Here is a 16,892-nt window from a genome sequence, read left to right as displayed (position 1 = left end):
GTAATTTACACCAGACAAGCCTGAAGGAACACAACAAATCATGTAATGTCCATTTGTTACCAGTCCAGTCCTCTTCTCTTCTTGAATAGAGTGCCACTGGCAGTTATATTAGCTTTGTGTCAGACGAAGCTAATATAAATGTTACTCTATACAAGACAAAGACAGAATGTCAAGTTCACAAAACCTGCTTTAGTAACTTTTATCACAAAAAAAGCAGCAATGTTTTCAAAAGTCTAATCAGCTGTCTATCTCTGAGTGAATCTAATTTTGAACACAGTTGGAATGACCCTGTCTCGACAAGTTCGGGCAGCATTTGACGTAATCTTCTTGCACCATGTTGGGTGTTGAAGGTGATTTTTTGATTTTTATAAGAGATTTAGCCACAGGTATCCAGAATGCACAGCACGGGCTGTACCAGAGAGGGGTCAGGACAGCACAGAAAATAAAGGACTCATATTGCACTCACTATAATTTCATCACTATGGTAATTCATCAAAAGCAGCATAAGAAAACCCAAAACATAAGCAAAAGCAGGCATCATATGCCTACCTGGAATGTAGGATGAGAAGTCATTTTTAGTCTACTCTCTCGTGAATTGAGATGCAGGTCTTCAATGTCACTGTGCAACCATGAAACAACAATATTAATCTTCAAAAATCCCAAAGTTGGTTTTCTTTTAAATCTCAGAGAACAGTTGAATAAGCTTGTCCTCTGTTTGCCACATCAGCGCAACCAAACCCTCACTGACCTCACAACCACGAACTAGCTTGTTGTGACCCCTAGTGGCCATTAGAAACGTTTTGTAAATCGATGTTTTCACATACACTAGCGGTACTGATTGTAGGCGTGGGAATCCCCTTTGTCCATCTCCCTATCAACAAACATCCCATGTTGAAGCATAATATGATTGCGTTTATGGATGACTGCATGCACAAATAAATCTTCAAATCCCATATGTATGACTCAGCAAAGTGTATTCTGTCAAGTTTCTCAGTCAGAACTAAATCTCATGACAGGCAAAAGAACTGTCTTTCTAGTCCAGCTCAAGCACAATATTTGGTACTATTTGCTGGTCATTCTAGTAAAAACATTTGATTGAAACATATGCCCAAAAGTTTTCGTGCCTCACGTTGCTAGGTAACGACAGCTGTTACCATGGGAGAGAAGTCCCCGGATAGAGACATTGTAGCTGATTGTAGTTCTTTAACTACAGAATAGTGTCATCAACATTGATTTTCCCATTCTTATATTAGCCGGGTAGAATGGTGGACTACAGTAGCTACTTCGCCTACAACTCGTCATGACAATGGCTGTATGAGTTGGTGCCAGAGTTGGTATTTCAAGCGGTGTGGCAGTGGCACTTTGAAAACTTTGAGAGAGATGTCACAAACGAAGCTTTGTGATACATTTTAGGAATGGCATTTGCTAAGAAACGACTTTTTGCCCGAATGGAAATTCTGTCGCGAAAGCACCAGCGACAGGTAGGCTAATTATGACATACTGAAATGGAATGTTTCGGGTGTATTGGAATGTTTCAAATCATTCTGTGTGGATACAATTGCATCGCACATTGGTGTGCGCAGGTTTTGCAGTGGGTTCGTGTGTTTTAGACACATATTTCAAAAGGTTTAGTCTTAAAAACATGTTATATCCGCTGTATAACCACTGCCTCTAGCTTGACGTTATTTATTTAATTGACCATTTCCAAAATTAAAAATGGAACGCTTAAAAGAGGTAGGCTATGCTTTGTTTTGATAACTAAATTATGCATACAACATAAGTGTGTTTGTGAATGTAATGGCCAGAGAGCCTTGCTCAGCTGAGTGAGAGTTTCTATTTGAACTGCAGATGGAGGATGATTCTATATATAACATGAGTCATGCAAGAGGACTACCTGGTCTCCCACCTCAGCCCCAGGCCTCTAGTGAAGAACCATCAGAGCTTTACCAAGTAAGACCTTTATGTAAAGAAGCCAGTCCCTAAAGTGCTATTGATTGGTGGGAAATTATTATTAGTGTGTTCCTTTGTGTGCATACCTACTAGGACAATTCCATGTCATTCCTGCAAATTAACGCATTACTTTTAAATTGTTCCAGATTGTTCTCAGGCACAGCCATCACCCACCCATCCTCCAGAACACCTCTTGGACTCTGGCTGTCCCTTATAAGGAACAACGGCACCATCGCACCCCCAGTGAGTCCATTGGGAACAACTACAGCCCACAGGCTCGTCACCTGAAGATCAGAAACCTACAGAGGAGACCTGGAACCGTCAAAGACTCACTTGGGGATGTACCTGCACCTTGTATCCTTTTGACATTTTCATATGTGAATAATTCTTATTCTGATTCATCCCACTGTTGCTACTTTGCTGATCACCTGATCGGTGCTGAATTGAGTAGCATCAAAACAATAATATCCAAAGCAAGATAAAATGTTCTATCTTAATTCTCATTTTAGCATCTAGCCCAGCTGAGAAGAGGAAGAGACTCACCCCCAGGGGATGGTAAAATACCTATCAAATACATCAACATTAAGTGTTGACCACTGAAATCTGGACAAAGGGGTGTCATTGAAGTGGTCTTTGTAATGCTTTGTCATCTCAATCCCAGGGATTCAGCTCCTGACACCTTGATCTCACCTGGACTTAAGTTCAGCCCCAGAGAGCCTCTGCCCCCCATCAGCCGACCCCTGACTCCCAAACAGCAGCTGGACATCATGCGGCGCCAAGAGGAACAGATGTGGCCTTTTGAGACAGAACCTACAGAAAGAGACCTGGAGGTAAGCATCCAGAATAGAATAGATAAGGAAATAGAATAGATAGGGAAATATAATGGAATATGGAAGGAAATAGAATAGAGAAGGAAATATTATATATTATATAGAATTACATAGAATGTAACCGAATAGAATAGTGGGAATAGAATAGAGCAGGCAATTAGAATAGTATAGCCTCCAGTCCATTCAACCAATTTAGTCAGTCAATTGTTCCATTGCTTTCACTCTTTTGGCAGCTTGTTCATTTTGGATGTATACTTGATGTGAAGAAGTTTTGCTGATTTCTACAGAGGTACGCGTACTACATTAGTAACGGCGTCCACAGCCCAATGCTGGCCCACCAGCCCCCCCAGCAGATTAAGAAGATAATGAAGCTCCTGCCCCCTGGCATTCAGGACAGCAGCAGGAACATGGAGATACTGAAGGGGAATCTGCTAGATGAGGTCAACAAAGACTACGGCTTCAGTCTCAAGAAGAGCATAGGTCAGCAATACTACCAGTAGCAGGAGAATTTGTTACATGACTGCAATGTTTCTTACATGTACCGCAATACTACTTTCATTTATTAATACACTACTTGTAATGAGTGTGCTAATAATGTAGATAGTCATTTTAATTTTACTATCCAGCAACAACTGAAAAGAATATAGCCTACACATATTTGCAAACATTCCAATCAAAGCAATGTGGTTGTCTATCAAATCACCCTTCCCCCACTGAAAGTTCCCTTGCCTCCATGTTTTCTGTCTCCCCTCTTGGATCCAACCAGTTGACTACATCCTGAGGGACCCGTCGGAGAGGCAGCGTCTGTTCATCTCCAGCATCCCCAGGCCCTTCCCCAGGAGGGTGATCCGAGGGCCCGTCCCCTGGGCCTGCAATTACAGCCAGGCCCACACCTGGCAGAGCCAGCACCTCTTCACTCTCAACCCCATGATGTTCCACCTGCAGGACCTCTGGGTGAACAGGTAGCCTAGTAGCCTGAGCAAAGACGGACTTAAAATGAGCATCAACTGCAACCGTTTCCATTTTGTGCCAGGGTTTGTAGTTCCAGTAAACTAGGTAACAAAATGGTTTGCGTAGGTTTACATTCCCCAAATCACAGATCACATTTGGTAGTAGGTCTATATGTGGAGAATACACTGTTGCTCTGGCAACCAATCTGTTTACCAATCTGTTTAAAAAACTGTTTACAAAAAAAACCATAAGGAAGCAAAACTAAGCTCAGTACCATAAAACAAGCTAAACAATTGTTTAAATGCTCTAAGATCTAATCTCCTCCCTGTGGATCAGAAGATCGAGTTTCAGATACAGTTTCTTAATGGACTTGCCTGAACCTATGCATGGTGCTCTGTTGATCTCCTGTATTAACCTGCATTAGTTGATCAAACCAAGTGAATCACCATGAACCCCTACTGTTAATAACCATGTCTTAAATGTCTCAAATAAGAGTTGATCGGTGTGCGAAAGTAAAGTGGACACACAGTTCAGATAATACAAGTTAACCCTTATGTCTCTCTGTCTTTCTTTTCTCATCCTTTCAGTTTCTCCTCCTTGAGGTTTGTGAGACTAGGGGACCTTTTCTCTGCCAACTTCCCCCTGCTGCCCACCGAGTTTGAAGACCTGATTCAGAGACAGTGCCAAATCACCAGGGACGACCTGGCTAATAGGTTAGTAACCTACTGTCTTCAGTCAGTCAGTCAGGCAGGCAGTTAATCAAACAATCAGTGAAACAGTCAGTCAGCCAGCCAGACAGACGGCTAGACAGTCAGTCAAGTCAACCAATTGGACAGACAGTCAGAGCTTGTAAAACAGTCATTCACTCAGCCAGCCAGACAGATGGGTAGACAGTCAGTCAAGTCAACCAGATAGACAGACTGTTAGAGCCTGTAAGACAGTCATTCAGCCAGGTAGACAGACAGGCGGGTTGACATACAGGTCGGCAGATAGGCCAAGGTCTGCATGGCTAATCCTGGTGTTGTAGTGAGAGTCTCATGTCTTCTCCTTGTTCACTGTGTCATACCCCTGTCGTGTCTTTCTTCTCACTTAAGGATTCCATTGCAACCTGCTGTGTTTAGAGCAAGGGACCAGTAAACATGATTTGTGGCTGAAATATGAGCCTTTGAAATTTCACAGAAATGTGTTGATTTTTTTTCTGAGTTTGTGCCTGCTTGGATACCATTGTTCTCTGACAGTTCAGTCTCCCTTGCCAACCACAGTAGAGCCAAAGGAGATCATGTTCTGGTGTGGCGCTGTTGAAACGCCTAAACATTGCACCAGTTGCTAGGTTTCGTCCTTTTTCTGGAGGCGGAAACTACGTCATAGAGTAACATACATACAGGGGACACATATATGTGTCACAACAATACTACACACATACAGGGGACCAGCAAGCAAGCACCTACTGTTTCAGACCACTGTATCAGACCACTGTCGGCGGCAGAATGCTGGTGGCAACTTTCCTATCAACCACTGGTGGCAAAATGGTGTCACACCGCTGCCAGCAAGCCTCCTTTCAATCACTGGGGGCATATACAGTGAACAAAAATATAAAATCAAAATGTAAAGTGTTGGTCCTATGTTTCATAAGCTGAAATAAAAGATCCCTGCCATATTCTGTATGCACAGAAAGCAAATTTCTCTCAAATGTTGTGCACAAATTTGTTTACATCCCTGTTATTGAGCACTTCTCCTTTGCCAAGATAATCCAGCCACCTGACAGGTGTGGCATATCAAAAAGCTGATGAAACAGCATGGTCATTACATAGGTGCACCTTGTGCTGGGGATAATAAAAGGCTACTGTAAAATGTGCAGTTTTGTCACACTACACAATGCCACAGATATTTCAAGTTTTGAGGGAGCGTGCAATTGGCATGCTGACTGCAGGAATGTCCACCAGAGCTGTTGCCAGAGAATTTAATGTTAATCTCTCTACCATAAATCGCCTCCGATGTCGTTTTAGAGAATTTGGCAGTACGTCCAACCGGCCTCACAATCGCAGACCATGTGTAACCACACCAAACCAGGACCTCCACATCCGGCTTCTGAGACCACAACCGAAAAAATCACACAAACTGTCAGAAGCCGTCTCAGGGAAGCTCATCTGCGTACTCGTTGTCCTCACCAGGGTCTTGACCTGACTGCAGTTCGGCATCGTAACCCACTTCAGTGGGAAGATGCTCACCTTTGATGGCCACTGGTATTCTGGAGAAGTGCGCTCTTCACAGATGAATCCGGTTTCAACTGTATCGGGCAGATGGCAGACAGTGTGTATGGCAGACAGTGTGTATGGCGTTGTGTGCGCGAGTGGTTTGCTCATGTCAACGTTGTGAACAGAGTGCCACACGGTGGCGGTGGGGTTATGGTATGGGCAGGGATAAGCTGTGGACAATGAACACAACTGCATTTTATTTATTGCATTTTATTGATGGCAATTTGAATGCACAGAGATTCCTTGATAAGATCCAGAGGCCCATTGTCGTGCCATTCACCTCATGTTTCAACATGATTATGCATGGCCCCATGTCCCAAGGATTTGTACACAATTCCTGGAAGCTGAAAATGACCCAGTTCTTCCATGGCCTGCATACTCACCAGACATGTCACCCATTGAGCATGTTTGGGATGCTCTGGATTGACGTGTACGACAGCGTGTTCCAGTTCCAAATATCCAGCAACTTTGCACAGCCATTGAAGAGGAATGGGACAACATTCCACAGGCCACAATCAACAGCCTGATCAACTCTATGCGAAGGACATGTGTTGCGCTGGATGAGGCAAATGGTGGTCACACTAGATACTGATTGGTGTTCTGATCTACGCCCCTACCTTTTTTTTAAAGGTATCTGTGACCAATAGATGCGTATCTGTATTCCCATTCATGTGAAATCCATAGATTGGGGCTTAATACATTTATTTCAATTGACTGATTTCCTTATATGAACTTTAACTCAGTAAAATCTTTGAAATGGTTGCATATTGTGTATATATTATTGTTCGGTGTACATACAACAATCCCTCATGTGGACTATACGAGACCCCGTTGTCTGTGTCTTGCAGGTGGCTGCCGCGCTGTGTGTCCCTATTTGTCACCTACAAGAACCTTTGGCTGCCCCTGGTGCCCCAGAGTGACCACGTGGCCCCAGTCAGTGCCCAGGAGTTCTTCTCCTGCGTGGCCGCCCTCATGTCCCTACAGCTCCGGAGCCTGATCATTGCCTCCCTGCAGGACCTGCTCCAGTTCTTCACCCTGCACCAGGTCTGTCTAACCACTCAACTCTGTCAGGGTTCAACCACGGTTCAACTATCTATACAAGTGGTGTCAAACATATGGCCCCGTAAGCCCATTCAATCCTGCCTGTTGTCCCCAGATTTTTTTTTCTTGTGGGACGATCTCAATCGACATTCAAATTACTTAAAACCAAATCGAAACTGTGTCAAAATAATAATGGACCTACAGTTTAAGTCGGAAGTTTACATACACTTAGGTTGGAGTCATTAAAAGTTGTTTTTCAACCACTCCACAATTTGTTTTGTTAATAAACTATAGTTTTGGCAAGTTGGTTAGGACATCTACTTTGTGTATGACACAAGTCATTTTTCCAACAATAGTTTACAGACAGATTATTTCACTTATAATTCACTGTATCACAATTCCAGTAGGTCAGAAGTTTACATACACTAAGTTGATTGTGCCTTTAAACGGCTTGGAAAATTCCAGAAAATTCCAGTGGGGCAAAAAAGTATTTAGTCAGCCATCAATTGTGCAAGGTCTCCCACTTAAAAAGATGAGAGAGGCCTGTAATTTTCATCATAGGTACACTTCAACTATGACAGACAAAATGAGAGAGAAAAAATCCAGAAAATCATATTGTAGGATTTTTTAATGTATTTATTTGCAAATTATGGTGGAAAATAAGTATTTGGTCACCTACAAAAGTTTATCTCAATACTTTGTTATATCCCCTTTGTTGGCAATGACAGAGGTCAAACGTTTTCTGTAAGTCTTCACAAAGTTTTCACCTACTGTTGCTGGTATTTTGGCCCATTCCTCCATGCAGATCTCCTCTAGAGCAGTGACGTTTTGGCTTGATTACACACAGGTGGATTGTATTTATCATCATTAGTCATTTAGGTCAACATTGGATCATTCAGAGATCCTCACTGAACTTCTGGAGAGAGTTTGCTGCACTGAAAGTAAAGGGGCTGAATAATTTTGCACGCCCAATTTTTCAGTTTTTGATTTGTTAAAAAAGTTTGAAATATCCAGTAAATGTCATTCCACTTCATGATTGTGTCCCACTTGTTGTTGATACTTCACAAAAAAATACAGTTTTATATCTTTATGTTTGAAGCCTGAAATGTGGCAAAAGGTCGCAAAGTTCAAGGGGGCCGAATACTTTCGCAAGGCACTGTATTTCAATTAGTTCATTATAAAGAAGACCAATGTTATTTGTTCTGTTCTCTATGATTTGTTGGACAGGACGGGAATGACTTTGGTGAAGTGTTTGACGAGATGCGCTTCGTGCAGCCGCAGGTGCTGCTGGTCAAGCTGAGGGTGGAGGAGCCTCGCATTGTCTTCCTGCCCAGCCTTCAGGAATGCTGGGAGCTCATCCACCGGGGCTTCATGGAGATCATCAAGAGCGCCCAGAAACTCCCACGGGTATAAAAAAAAAGAACTCTCAGCCTGCTGTCCTTTCAGTTCTTCATGATTAATGTTCAGTTGTTTATCTAATCTGTTCAATCTATTTCTGTAATTAAAACATTTCCAATATTAACAGTTTAAAGTGGCAGTGCCGTCCTGTTTTATGATATTTCCACCCTATGAGGTTGAAATAAAACTCTGAAATTGTGAATAATATGACAATGCCCTTTTAGTGTAAGAGATTTTGAAAATATATCCTGGAATTACAGCCTGTTTAGATGGGATGGAGTTTTTGACCCACATCATGACATCACAATCTGATCAGATTATTCTGACCAATGACCATTCATCTTTTATTTGCATATGTATCCTCATACTTTGAAGTGGTAAGCGGGGTAGGCTCAGAGTCTAAATGATCCTAACCGCACAGACCGATAATTTCAATGGCAAAAGGAGGCTCAGGGAAATAAATGACTAAACAAATATTTTGAGTTATTTTCATGGAAAAAAACTCACAGTGATTCATTAAACATATACAGTGATGATTTAAAAAATGTAATAAAAAAAGCCTGCATGTGGGCTTTAAAATCGTTTACTCACATTTGTACCCATTGAATGTGACTAATTTGTTCTGGTGCTCAGCATGGAAAGGATTGTGACTGACAGTTTATCTTGTCTTCTCTGTACAGGTGGAGTGTAACCTGTTCCCAGAAATCCAGGGAAAGGGCCTTTATCTGCACTCCGTCAGACCTGATGAGCTGCTGGTCACAGACCTGATCAACAGAGCCAAGAACATCTTCCAGAAGAACACTGTGGGACCAAAGAAGTATGGGGACATAACTAAACCTATACTACCTAAATTTGAGTCAACTATCTGATATTCTACTTTCTTCCAATACTTTTATGTTAACCTGTTTGGTGGATGAAGGTTCATTTAAGAAAATTACTCATTGCAATATTTCAATATGATCTCCAGGTACCTGAACGTGTATAAGAAGTACAGCAACCTACTAGACAACACTGCAAAGCAGGACATAGTGGCGTTCCTCAAAGAAAAACATTCCCTGCAAGGTTTTACTAAGGTATATTTGCCTCTCTGCCGTCCTTCCTTCAAACACTACTAGTAGACCTACAGTACCAGTCAAAAGTTTGGACACACCTACTTATTCAAGGGTTTTTCTGAATTTTTTACTGTTTTCTACATTGTACAATAATAGTGAAGACATTAAAACTATGAAATAACACATGTGGAATCATGTAGTAACCATAAAAGTGTTAAACAAATCAAAATACATTTTATATTTGGGATTCTTCAAAGTAGCCACCCTTTGCCTTGATTACAGTTTTGCACACTCTTAGCATTCTCTCAACCAGCTTCACCTGGAATGCTTTTCCAACAGTCTTGAAGGAGTTCCCACATATATATGCTGAGCACCTGTCGGCTGCTTTTCCATCTCAATTGGGTTGAGGTCTGGCCATCTGATGCAGCACTCCATCACTCTCCTTCTTGGTCAAATAACCCTTACACACCCTAGAGGTGTGTTGTGTCTTTGTCCTGTTGGAAAACAAATGATAGTCCCACTAAGCGCAAACCAGATGGGATGGCGTATCGCTGTTGAATGCTGTGGTAGCCATGCTGGTTAAGTGTGCCTTGAATTGTAAATAAATCACAGACAGTGTTACCAGTAAAGCACCCTCACAGCATCACACCTCCTCCATGCTTCACGGTGGGAACCACACACGTGGAAATCATCCGTTCACTTGAACTCTGTGAAACATTTATTTGTGTCACGCCTGCCAAGCTGCCTTCATTACGCACACCTGTCACCATCATTACGCGCTGCAGCGCTCATTGGACTCACCTGGATTCCTTCACTTTGTTGATTGCCCCATCTATATCTGTCTGTTCCTCCGGTGGGTCCCTGTCAGCATTATTGTCATTGATGTCGTTATTTTTCCCCTGTCCAGACACTTTTCCTGTTCTGTTTCATGTCCGTTGTTTATTAATGTTCATTCTCTGTACTTGCTTCTCATCTCCAGCGTCGATCCTCACAGAATGCTGACACCACTAAAGGAAGCATCAGGGAGTTTTTGTTTTTTGTTTTGGTTGGTGACGTCGGGTCCTGGTGCCGTCGCCGATGGAACCGGTAGTGCCTCAGCTAGCTCGTTGGGCTTCAACGCCTTAGCTGGCTCGAGAGGTCTTCTTGCCTCGGTCGGCACGTCATGCTTCAGCCGGCCCATCAGGCTCCCGCGCCTTAGCCGGTTCGTCAGGCTCCCACGCCTCAGCGGAATCGTCAGGCTTTCACGCATCAGCTGGATCGTTGGGTTCCCACGCCTCTGCTGGCTCGTCGGTCTTCTACGCCTCAGCCAGCTAGTCCAGCGCCCATGCCTCGGCCGGCCCGTTAGGCTCACCCAGGTGGGACGCCGCGTGGCACCCCTAGAGGGGGGGTACTCTCATGCCTGCTCCCGCTCATCCTCTCTGGCTCTCGAGGGCGCCAAGCTGCCTTCATTATGCACACCTGTCACCATCATTACGCACAGCAGCGCTCATTGGACTCACCTGGATTCCTTAACTTTGTTGATTGCCCCGTCTATATCTGTCTGTTCCTCCGTTGGGTCCCTGTGTCAGCATTATTGTCATTGATGTCATTATTTTTCCCCTGTCCAGACTCTTTTCCTGTTCTGTTTCATGTCCGTTGTTTATTAAATGTTTACTCCCTGTACTTGCTTTTCGCCTCCAGCGTCGATCCTCACAATTTGGGCTGCAATTTCTGAGGCTGGTGACTAATGAACTTATCCTCTGCAGCAGAGCTAACTCTGGATCTTCCTTTCCTGTATCAGTCCTCATGAGAGCCAGTTTCATCATAGTGCTTGATGGTTTTTTACAACTGCACTTGAAGAAACTTTCAAAGTTCTTCAAATTTTCCAGATTGACTGACCTTCATGTCTTAAAGTAATGATGGTCTGTTTCTCTTTGCTTATTTAAGCTGTTCTTCCCATAATTGTGGACTTGATCTTTTACCAAATAGGGCTATATTCTGTATACCACCCCTACCTTGTCACAACACAAATGATTGGCTCAAACGCATTAAGAATAAAATAAATTCCACAAATTAACTTTTAACAAGGCACACCTGTTAATTGACGTACATTCCAGATGACTGCCTCATGAAGCTGGTTGAGAGAATGCCAAAAGTGTGCAAAGCTGTCATCAAGGCAAAGGGTGGCTACTTTGAAGAGTGTCAAATATAAAATATATTTTGATTTGTTTCACACTTTTTTTGGTTACTACATGATTCCATATGGGTTATTTCATAGTTCTGATGTCATTACTATTATTGTACAATGTAGAAAATAGTAAAAATAAAGAAACCCTGGAATGAGTAGGTGTGTCCAAACTTTTGACTGGTACTGTATAACGTAAAAAATATTCAACCATTTAACATGAATTGCATTGTCAAGCTGAAAATAGAGGCTATTATTCGAATGGCGAACTTGGAGATCGGATGAGAACACTTACTTCTACCCACCCCTTCTCAGAAAATCGAGGGTGTGCAGCAGTTGTGGAAGGAGATTGCCTCAATGCACATCACGGTGCCCCTGTCCATGTTTTGCCTGGACGTGCTGAGCCTGAACAAGGACCTGTGTGACCGCGCTGAGAGGCTGAAGGACAGGCTCATCGTCTTCGAGGTGGACGAGAACCGAGAGCTCAACAAGAGGTGAGAGAGGGAAGAACTCCTTATGTTTTAGATAGAACTGCACTACCCATAAGACCACACTTTACACAAAAATGACTGGATGGTAAATCCACTCAATTATGTAATGCTCCTACTATTGTGTACTAATGTTACTGCTACCTTTGAAGTGTTTGACTTATAACAAAGAGTTACATCTCCCATACTGTTAGAAGAAAATAATCGGAAATCTAATTTTATTTTTCTAGCATCTGTCACCGCTATGACGAGATTGCTGCAACCATCACAGGGGCCCCAGGCAACACGGAGGAGCTGGTGGCCCTGAACCAGTACCTAAAGCACACCAGCGAGGTGACCGTCCACAAGCTGAAAGATGAGATCAACGAGGCCGCCAACCGCCTCAGCTTCCTCTTGGACTACGCCACCCTGCCTCGTGCGTAATGGAGGACCTCTGTCGATAGTTGTTTACGGTTGGGGATTTGGGCATAGAATTGAGATGCACTGAGCAGATATGCTGTTTGGTCATGTAGAGTAGAACACCCGTCGTTCTAGGAAACACATTTCTGCATTGGGATTTAAATGGGGAAATCTTATGGATTGTGAAGGTGTTATCCATAAGATTTCAAGTTCATTTAATTGAAATCTTATGGATAACGCCTTTGAAGTGTTACTGCTTATTGTGTTGGAGGTTTTGCATGTTTAGTTCTATACCTACCATGATATCTCTGTGCTCTCTCTCTCTCTCTAGACGATGATGTGAAGTTGAACAGTAGTGTGTTCCACTGGCCAGAACAGATCCTGGCTGTGTTTGAGATCAGTAAGAGCCGTCTGGCCACCAGGAGAGAACATGCCGAGGACCACCTCCTCAAGAGGTAGCTACACACCAGTACACATTGACAGTCCTGACCCTAATAAGGCTAATCCTCATCCCGAACCATCATGTCAACTTTACAACCGGAACCTCCAATACTAAACCTTGCATGGAGACGACATCTCTTCTATTCTCTTTTCTTTCTTTTCTCTCTCTCTCTCTGTCTCTCTCTCTCTCTCTGCCTTCTTTCTCTTCACACTCTTCAAACTTCACCGTAATGCCCTAATACGCTTCATGAAATACACACTAAACCAAAACAGCAATACTAGACCAAAACCACAGACGTCTTTTGTCTCATGCTGAGTCTCCTCTCCTGCCTCTCCTCCTCAGGACAGCAGAGTTTGACCAGATGTTGCAGTGTGTGGGGAAGGAGGTGGAGGCCTTCAAGAAGAAAGAGCTGATGAGCCTGGAGGAGATGAAAAACAACGTGGAGAAGCTCAACGAGCTCACCTCCTGTCTGGACGCCGCCGTCACCGAACTGGACGTGAGTGAAAGGAGAATCGGAAAATGGTTCAAACTGAATCTGTTTTTTTTTCTGTTTATGAATTGTTTCACTTCATTAACTCAGTTTGGACCTGCCGTCACTGAAACTGCTTGTAATGAGGAGCGATATGCAAAACTAATTTGTCAGCCATCGGATCACCTTGTAAGTTTTGTTGCTGTGCTTGCTGCTTTTGCTACTGAATGACTTTCATGTGGTATTGGTTTGTCGCCTTCTCCTCTCACCTCCAGGACATCAACAAAGAGGAGACTCTGCTGGAGAAGGAGCAGAGCCAGTTCCCCATGCTGCAGACCCTGATGGGCAACAAGCAGCCCTATGACCAGCTGTGGACCAATGCCCTCAACTTCCAGAACAAATCAGAGATCTGGATGAACGGTACAGAACTACACACAGGCCATGTTGTAAAACATTTATCAAGATGTATCATAGTTTTATGATAAATGTCAACTGGTATTATAACTTTAATGGTTCCACGCATAAGATTTTTAATAGAAAGAACTGCCGTAATAACTGTATATTTTGTTTCTACACATTGTGGTCCGAAATGATTGTTTGTTTGCTTACTTGTTTGTGTACTTTCTCATCTTGCGCCTCACTTCCCAGGTCCCTTCCTCCACCTGAATGCTGAGAAGATCTCAGAAGAGCTGGTCACTATGTGGAGGACCATGTACAAGCTGACCAAGTCCTTCTCCGACCTGTCAGGGCCGCGCCGCGTGGCCGACAGCTTCAAGATCAAGATCGACAAATTCAAGCAGCACCTGCCCATCCTCACCACCATCTGTAATCCTGGCATCAAGGACCGTCACTGGGAGAGAGTCAGTACCCTAACCCTCCCTCTCTGGAGCTCTGAAGCAGAGCACCAACACTGAACCAGGAGACAGAATATAATGTGTTTTTAAGGATTTATGTATGATAACACATTACAAAACATTGTCAGCTTGTCCTAAAATTGGAGTTAGTCTGAAAATGGGTCATATTTTGTTATTTAAAAAAACAAAACGTTATTATCATTAACAGTCAGTAGCCAAAGTACAACTCTTATCAGTACCAGACAGTTCAACCTCAGATAAGATGATCAGTGAGTCCTGCATACCTGTGATCCATGAAGCTGAGATGAATAATTGATGCTTCTCTGTGTCCTGTTTTCAGATCAGCACCATCGTGGGCTTCGATGTCAAGCCAGATGTGGACACCTCACTGTTTAACATGGTGGAGCTGGGCCTGTCCAAGTTCTCCGACAAGTAAGAACCCATCATTCCTACACTACACTCTGCCTTAGCATTGCGATAGATAGGAGGGAACTGAAATCCAAATAATTGTTGGTGAGAAACAGGGAATGTATTGGTGATTTATTACCATAATGACATTCAATGTGGTATAGTGTTTTACCAGTAGCACCTTACGCGTTAATACTGTGGCAAGGAAACAAAACACAAAGCGGATTTGACCTCTTTAGGAAACCAGCCCTAATATTGGAAACAAACATCATTTATGTTGTCATCCAGAGTCACCTTTAATTTATTTTCCAAGCTATAGCACACAATATTTTACATAGAGCAGGTTTATGAAGGACCAAAGAGTATGGTCTGCTTCGTGTTTTCATTTTTGCTATGGAAAGAATATTGCGATACTGGTATTGTCCCAGCCCGAGTGATAATACCGTTTTCAGTGGGTTTCTGCTCTTTTCCATAAATGTGTTAGGTTGTGATTTGCTGTACAATGTGAAGCTGTCTCTGACTTTTCCTTCCTCAACTCTCAGGCTTGAGGAGATAGGGGCATCTGCCAGTAAGGAGTACTCTCTGGAGAAGGCCATGGAGAAAATGAAGACTGAATGGGCTGAGCTCTGCTTTGCCTTCACTGCCTACAGAGACACGGTAAGCAGCAGCAGGCACGCAAATGCGCACACACACACACACATACACACACATACAGTATTAACTAATTACAGAATTTGTCATCTGGACTTATAAATTATTAAAAAGTAACCAAGTATGCCAATATTAGATACTATTACACCCTAGACAGGATCAACTTTCTTAAAGGCCCAATGCAGCCATTTTTATCTCAATATCAAATAATTTCTGGGTAACAATTAAGTACATTATTGTGATTGTTTTCACATAGCTTCTTAGCAAGAACAATTTCTCAAGCAAGGACTGTCTGGGACTGGTGTGAGGGGTAAACTGAAAATGAGCTGTTATAGGCAGAGGTTTGGAACACTCTTATTGGTCTATTAAATAATTTACCACCTGGTGATGTCATCAGGTAGGCCAAAATTCCCACCAAAACAAACAGCTCTTACACTAAATGGCCATTATCATAATTTTCACAATTGTTCAGTATTATTCCAACCTCATAGTGTGGAAATATACAGTACCAGTCAAAAGGGGGTTTCTTTATTCATTTTTTGATTTTACATTGTAGAATAATAGTGAAGACATCAAAACTATGAAATAACACATATGGAATCATGTAGTAACCAAAAAAGTGTTAAACAAATCAAAATGTATTCTTCAATGTAGCCACCCTTTGCCTTGATGACAGCTTTGCACACTCTTGGCATTCTCTCAACTAGCTTCATAGTCTTGAAAGAGTTCTCATATATGCTGAGGACGTGTTTGCTACTTTTCCTTCACTCTGCAATCCAACTCATCCCAAACCATCTCAATTGGATTGAGGTTGGGTGATTGTGGAGGCCAGGTCATCTGATGCAGCACTCTATCACTCTCCTTCTTCGTCAAATAGCCCTTACACAGACTGTATGTGTGTTGGGTCATTGTCCTGTTGAAAAAAAAATTATATTACCACTAAGGGCAAGCCAGACGGGATGGCGTATCGCGGCAGAATGCTGTGGTAGCCATGCTGGTTAAGTGTGCCTTGAATTCTAAATAAATCACTGACGGTGTCACCAGCAAATCACCCCCACACCATCACACCTCCTCCTCCATGCTTCACGGTGGGAGCCACACATGCAGAGATCATCCATTCACCTCTGCGTCTCACAGAGACTAATGCTCGTGTTTCTTGGCCCAAGCAAGTCAAATCAATTTGTATTTGTCACACGCTCCGAATACAACAGGTGTAGACTTTACAGTGAAATGCTCACTTACAAGCCCTTAACCAGCAATGCAGTTTTAAGAAGAAAAAAAGTGTTAAACTATTTACTAAAATAAACTGGTGCAGCCGTCTAAGGCACTGCATCACAGTGCTAGAGGCATCACTACAGACCCTGGTTCAATTCCAGGCTGTATCATAACCGGCAGTGATTGGGAGTCCTATAGGGCCCAGCGTCGTCCGGGTTAGGGTTTGGCCAGAGTAGGCCGTCATTTTAAATAAGAATTTGTTCTTAACTGACAAGCCTAGTTAAATAAAGGTTCAATTTAAAAATATATATATATCAAAAAAAAT

The 16,892-nt window shown here is 42.8% G+C and overlaps 1 protein-coding gene across 1 annotated transcript in view; it reads left to right on the top strand.

Moving 5' to 3' along the window:
* The first annotated feature begins 1,271 nt into the window (after positions 1-1,271).
* dnah3 (dynein axonemal heavy chain 3) overlaps positions 1,272-16,892 on the top strand; it is a 48,059-nt gene continuing 32,438 nt past the window's right edge. The window contains exons 1-20 of the mRNA XM_042305212.1: positions 1,272-1,481; positions 1,849-1,950; positions 2,097-2,423; positions 2,480-2,505; positions 2,612-2,780; positions 3,068-3,260; positions 3,547-3,742; positions 4,319-4,444; positions 6,835-7,030; positions 8,255-8,434; positions 9,106-9,242; positions 9,393-9,498; positions 11,957-12,135; positions 12,360-12,544; positions 12,860-12,983; positions 13,313-13,466; positions 13,715-13,859; positions 14,088-14,299; positions 14,634-14,725; positions 15,244-15,358. Coding sequence (XP_042161146.1) covers positions 1,416-1,481; positions 1,849-1,950; positions 2,097-2,423; positions 2,480-2,505; positions 2,612-2,780; positions 3,068-3,260; positions 3,547-3,742; positions 4,319-4,444; positions 6,835-7,030; positions 8,255-8,434; positions 9,106-9,242; positions 9,393-9,498; positions 11,957-12,135; positions 12,360-12,544; positions 12,860-12,983; positions 13,313-13,466; positions 13,715-13,859; positions 14,088-14,299; positions 14,634-14,725; positions 15,244-15,358 — 3,030 coding nt within the window. The 5' untranslated portion in view covers positions 1,272-1,415. The remainder of the gene's footprint in view (positions 1,482-1,848; positions 1,951-2,096; positions 2,424-2,479; positions 2,506-2,611; positions 2,781-3,067; positions 3,261-3,546; positions 3,743-4,318; positions 4,445-6,834; positions 7,031-8,254; positions 8,435-9,105; positions 9,243-9,392; positions 9,499-11,956; positions 12,136-12,359; positions 12,545-12,859; positions 12,984-13,312; positions 13,467-13,714; positions 13,860-14,087; positions 14,300-14,633; positions 14,726-15,243; positions 15,359-16,892) is intronic.

Source organism: Oncorhynchus tshawytscha, linkage group LG24, assembly GCF_018296145.1.
Source record: "Oncorhynchus tshawytscha isolate Ot180627B linkage group LG24, Otsh_v2.0, whole genome shotgun sequence".
NCBI classification, from domain to species: domain Eukaryota; kingdom Metazoa; phylum Chordata; class Actinopteri; order Salmoniformes; family Salmonidae; genus Oncorhynchus; species Oncorhynchus tshawytscha.
Note: the sequence above shows the minus strand (reverse complement) of the source record. Positions and strands in the feature narration are given on the sequence as shown.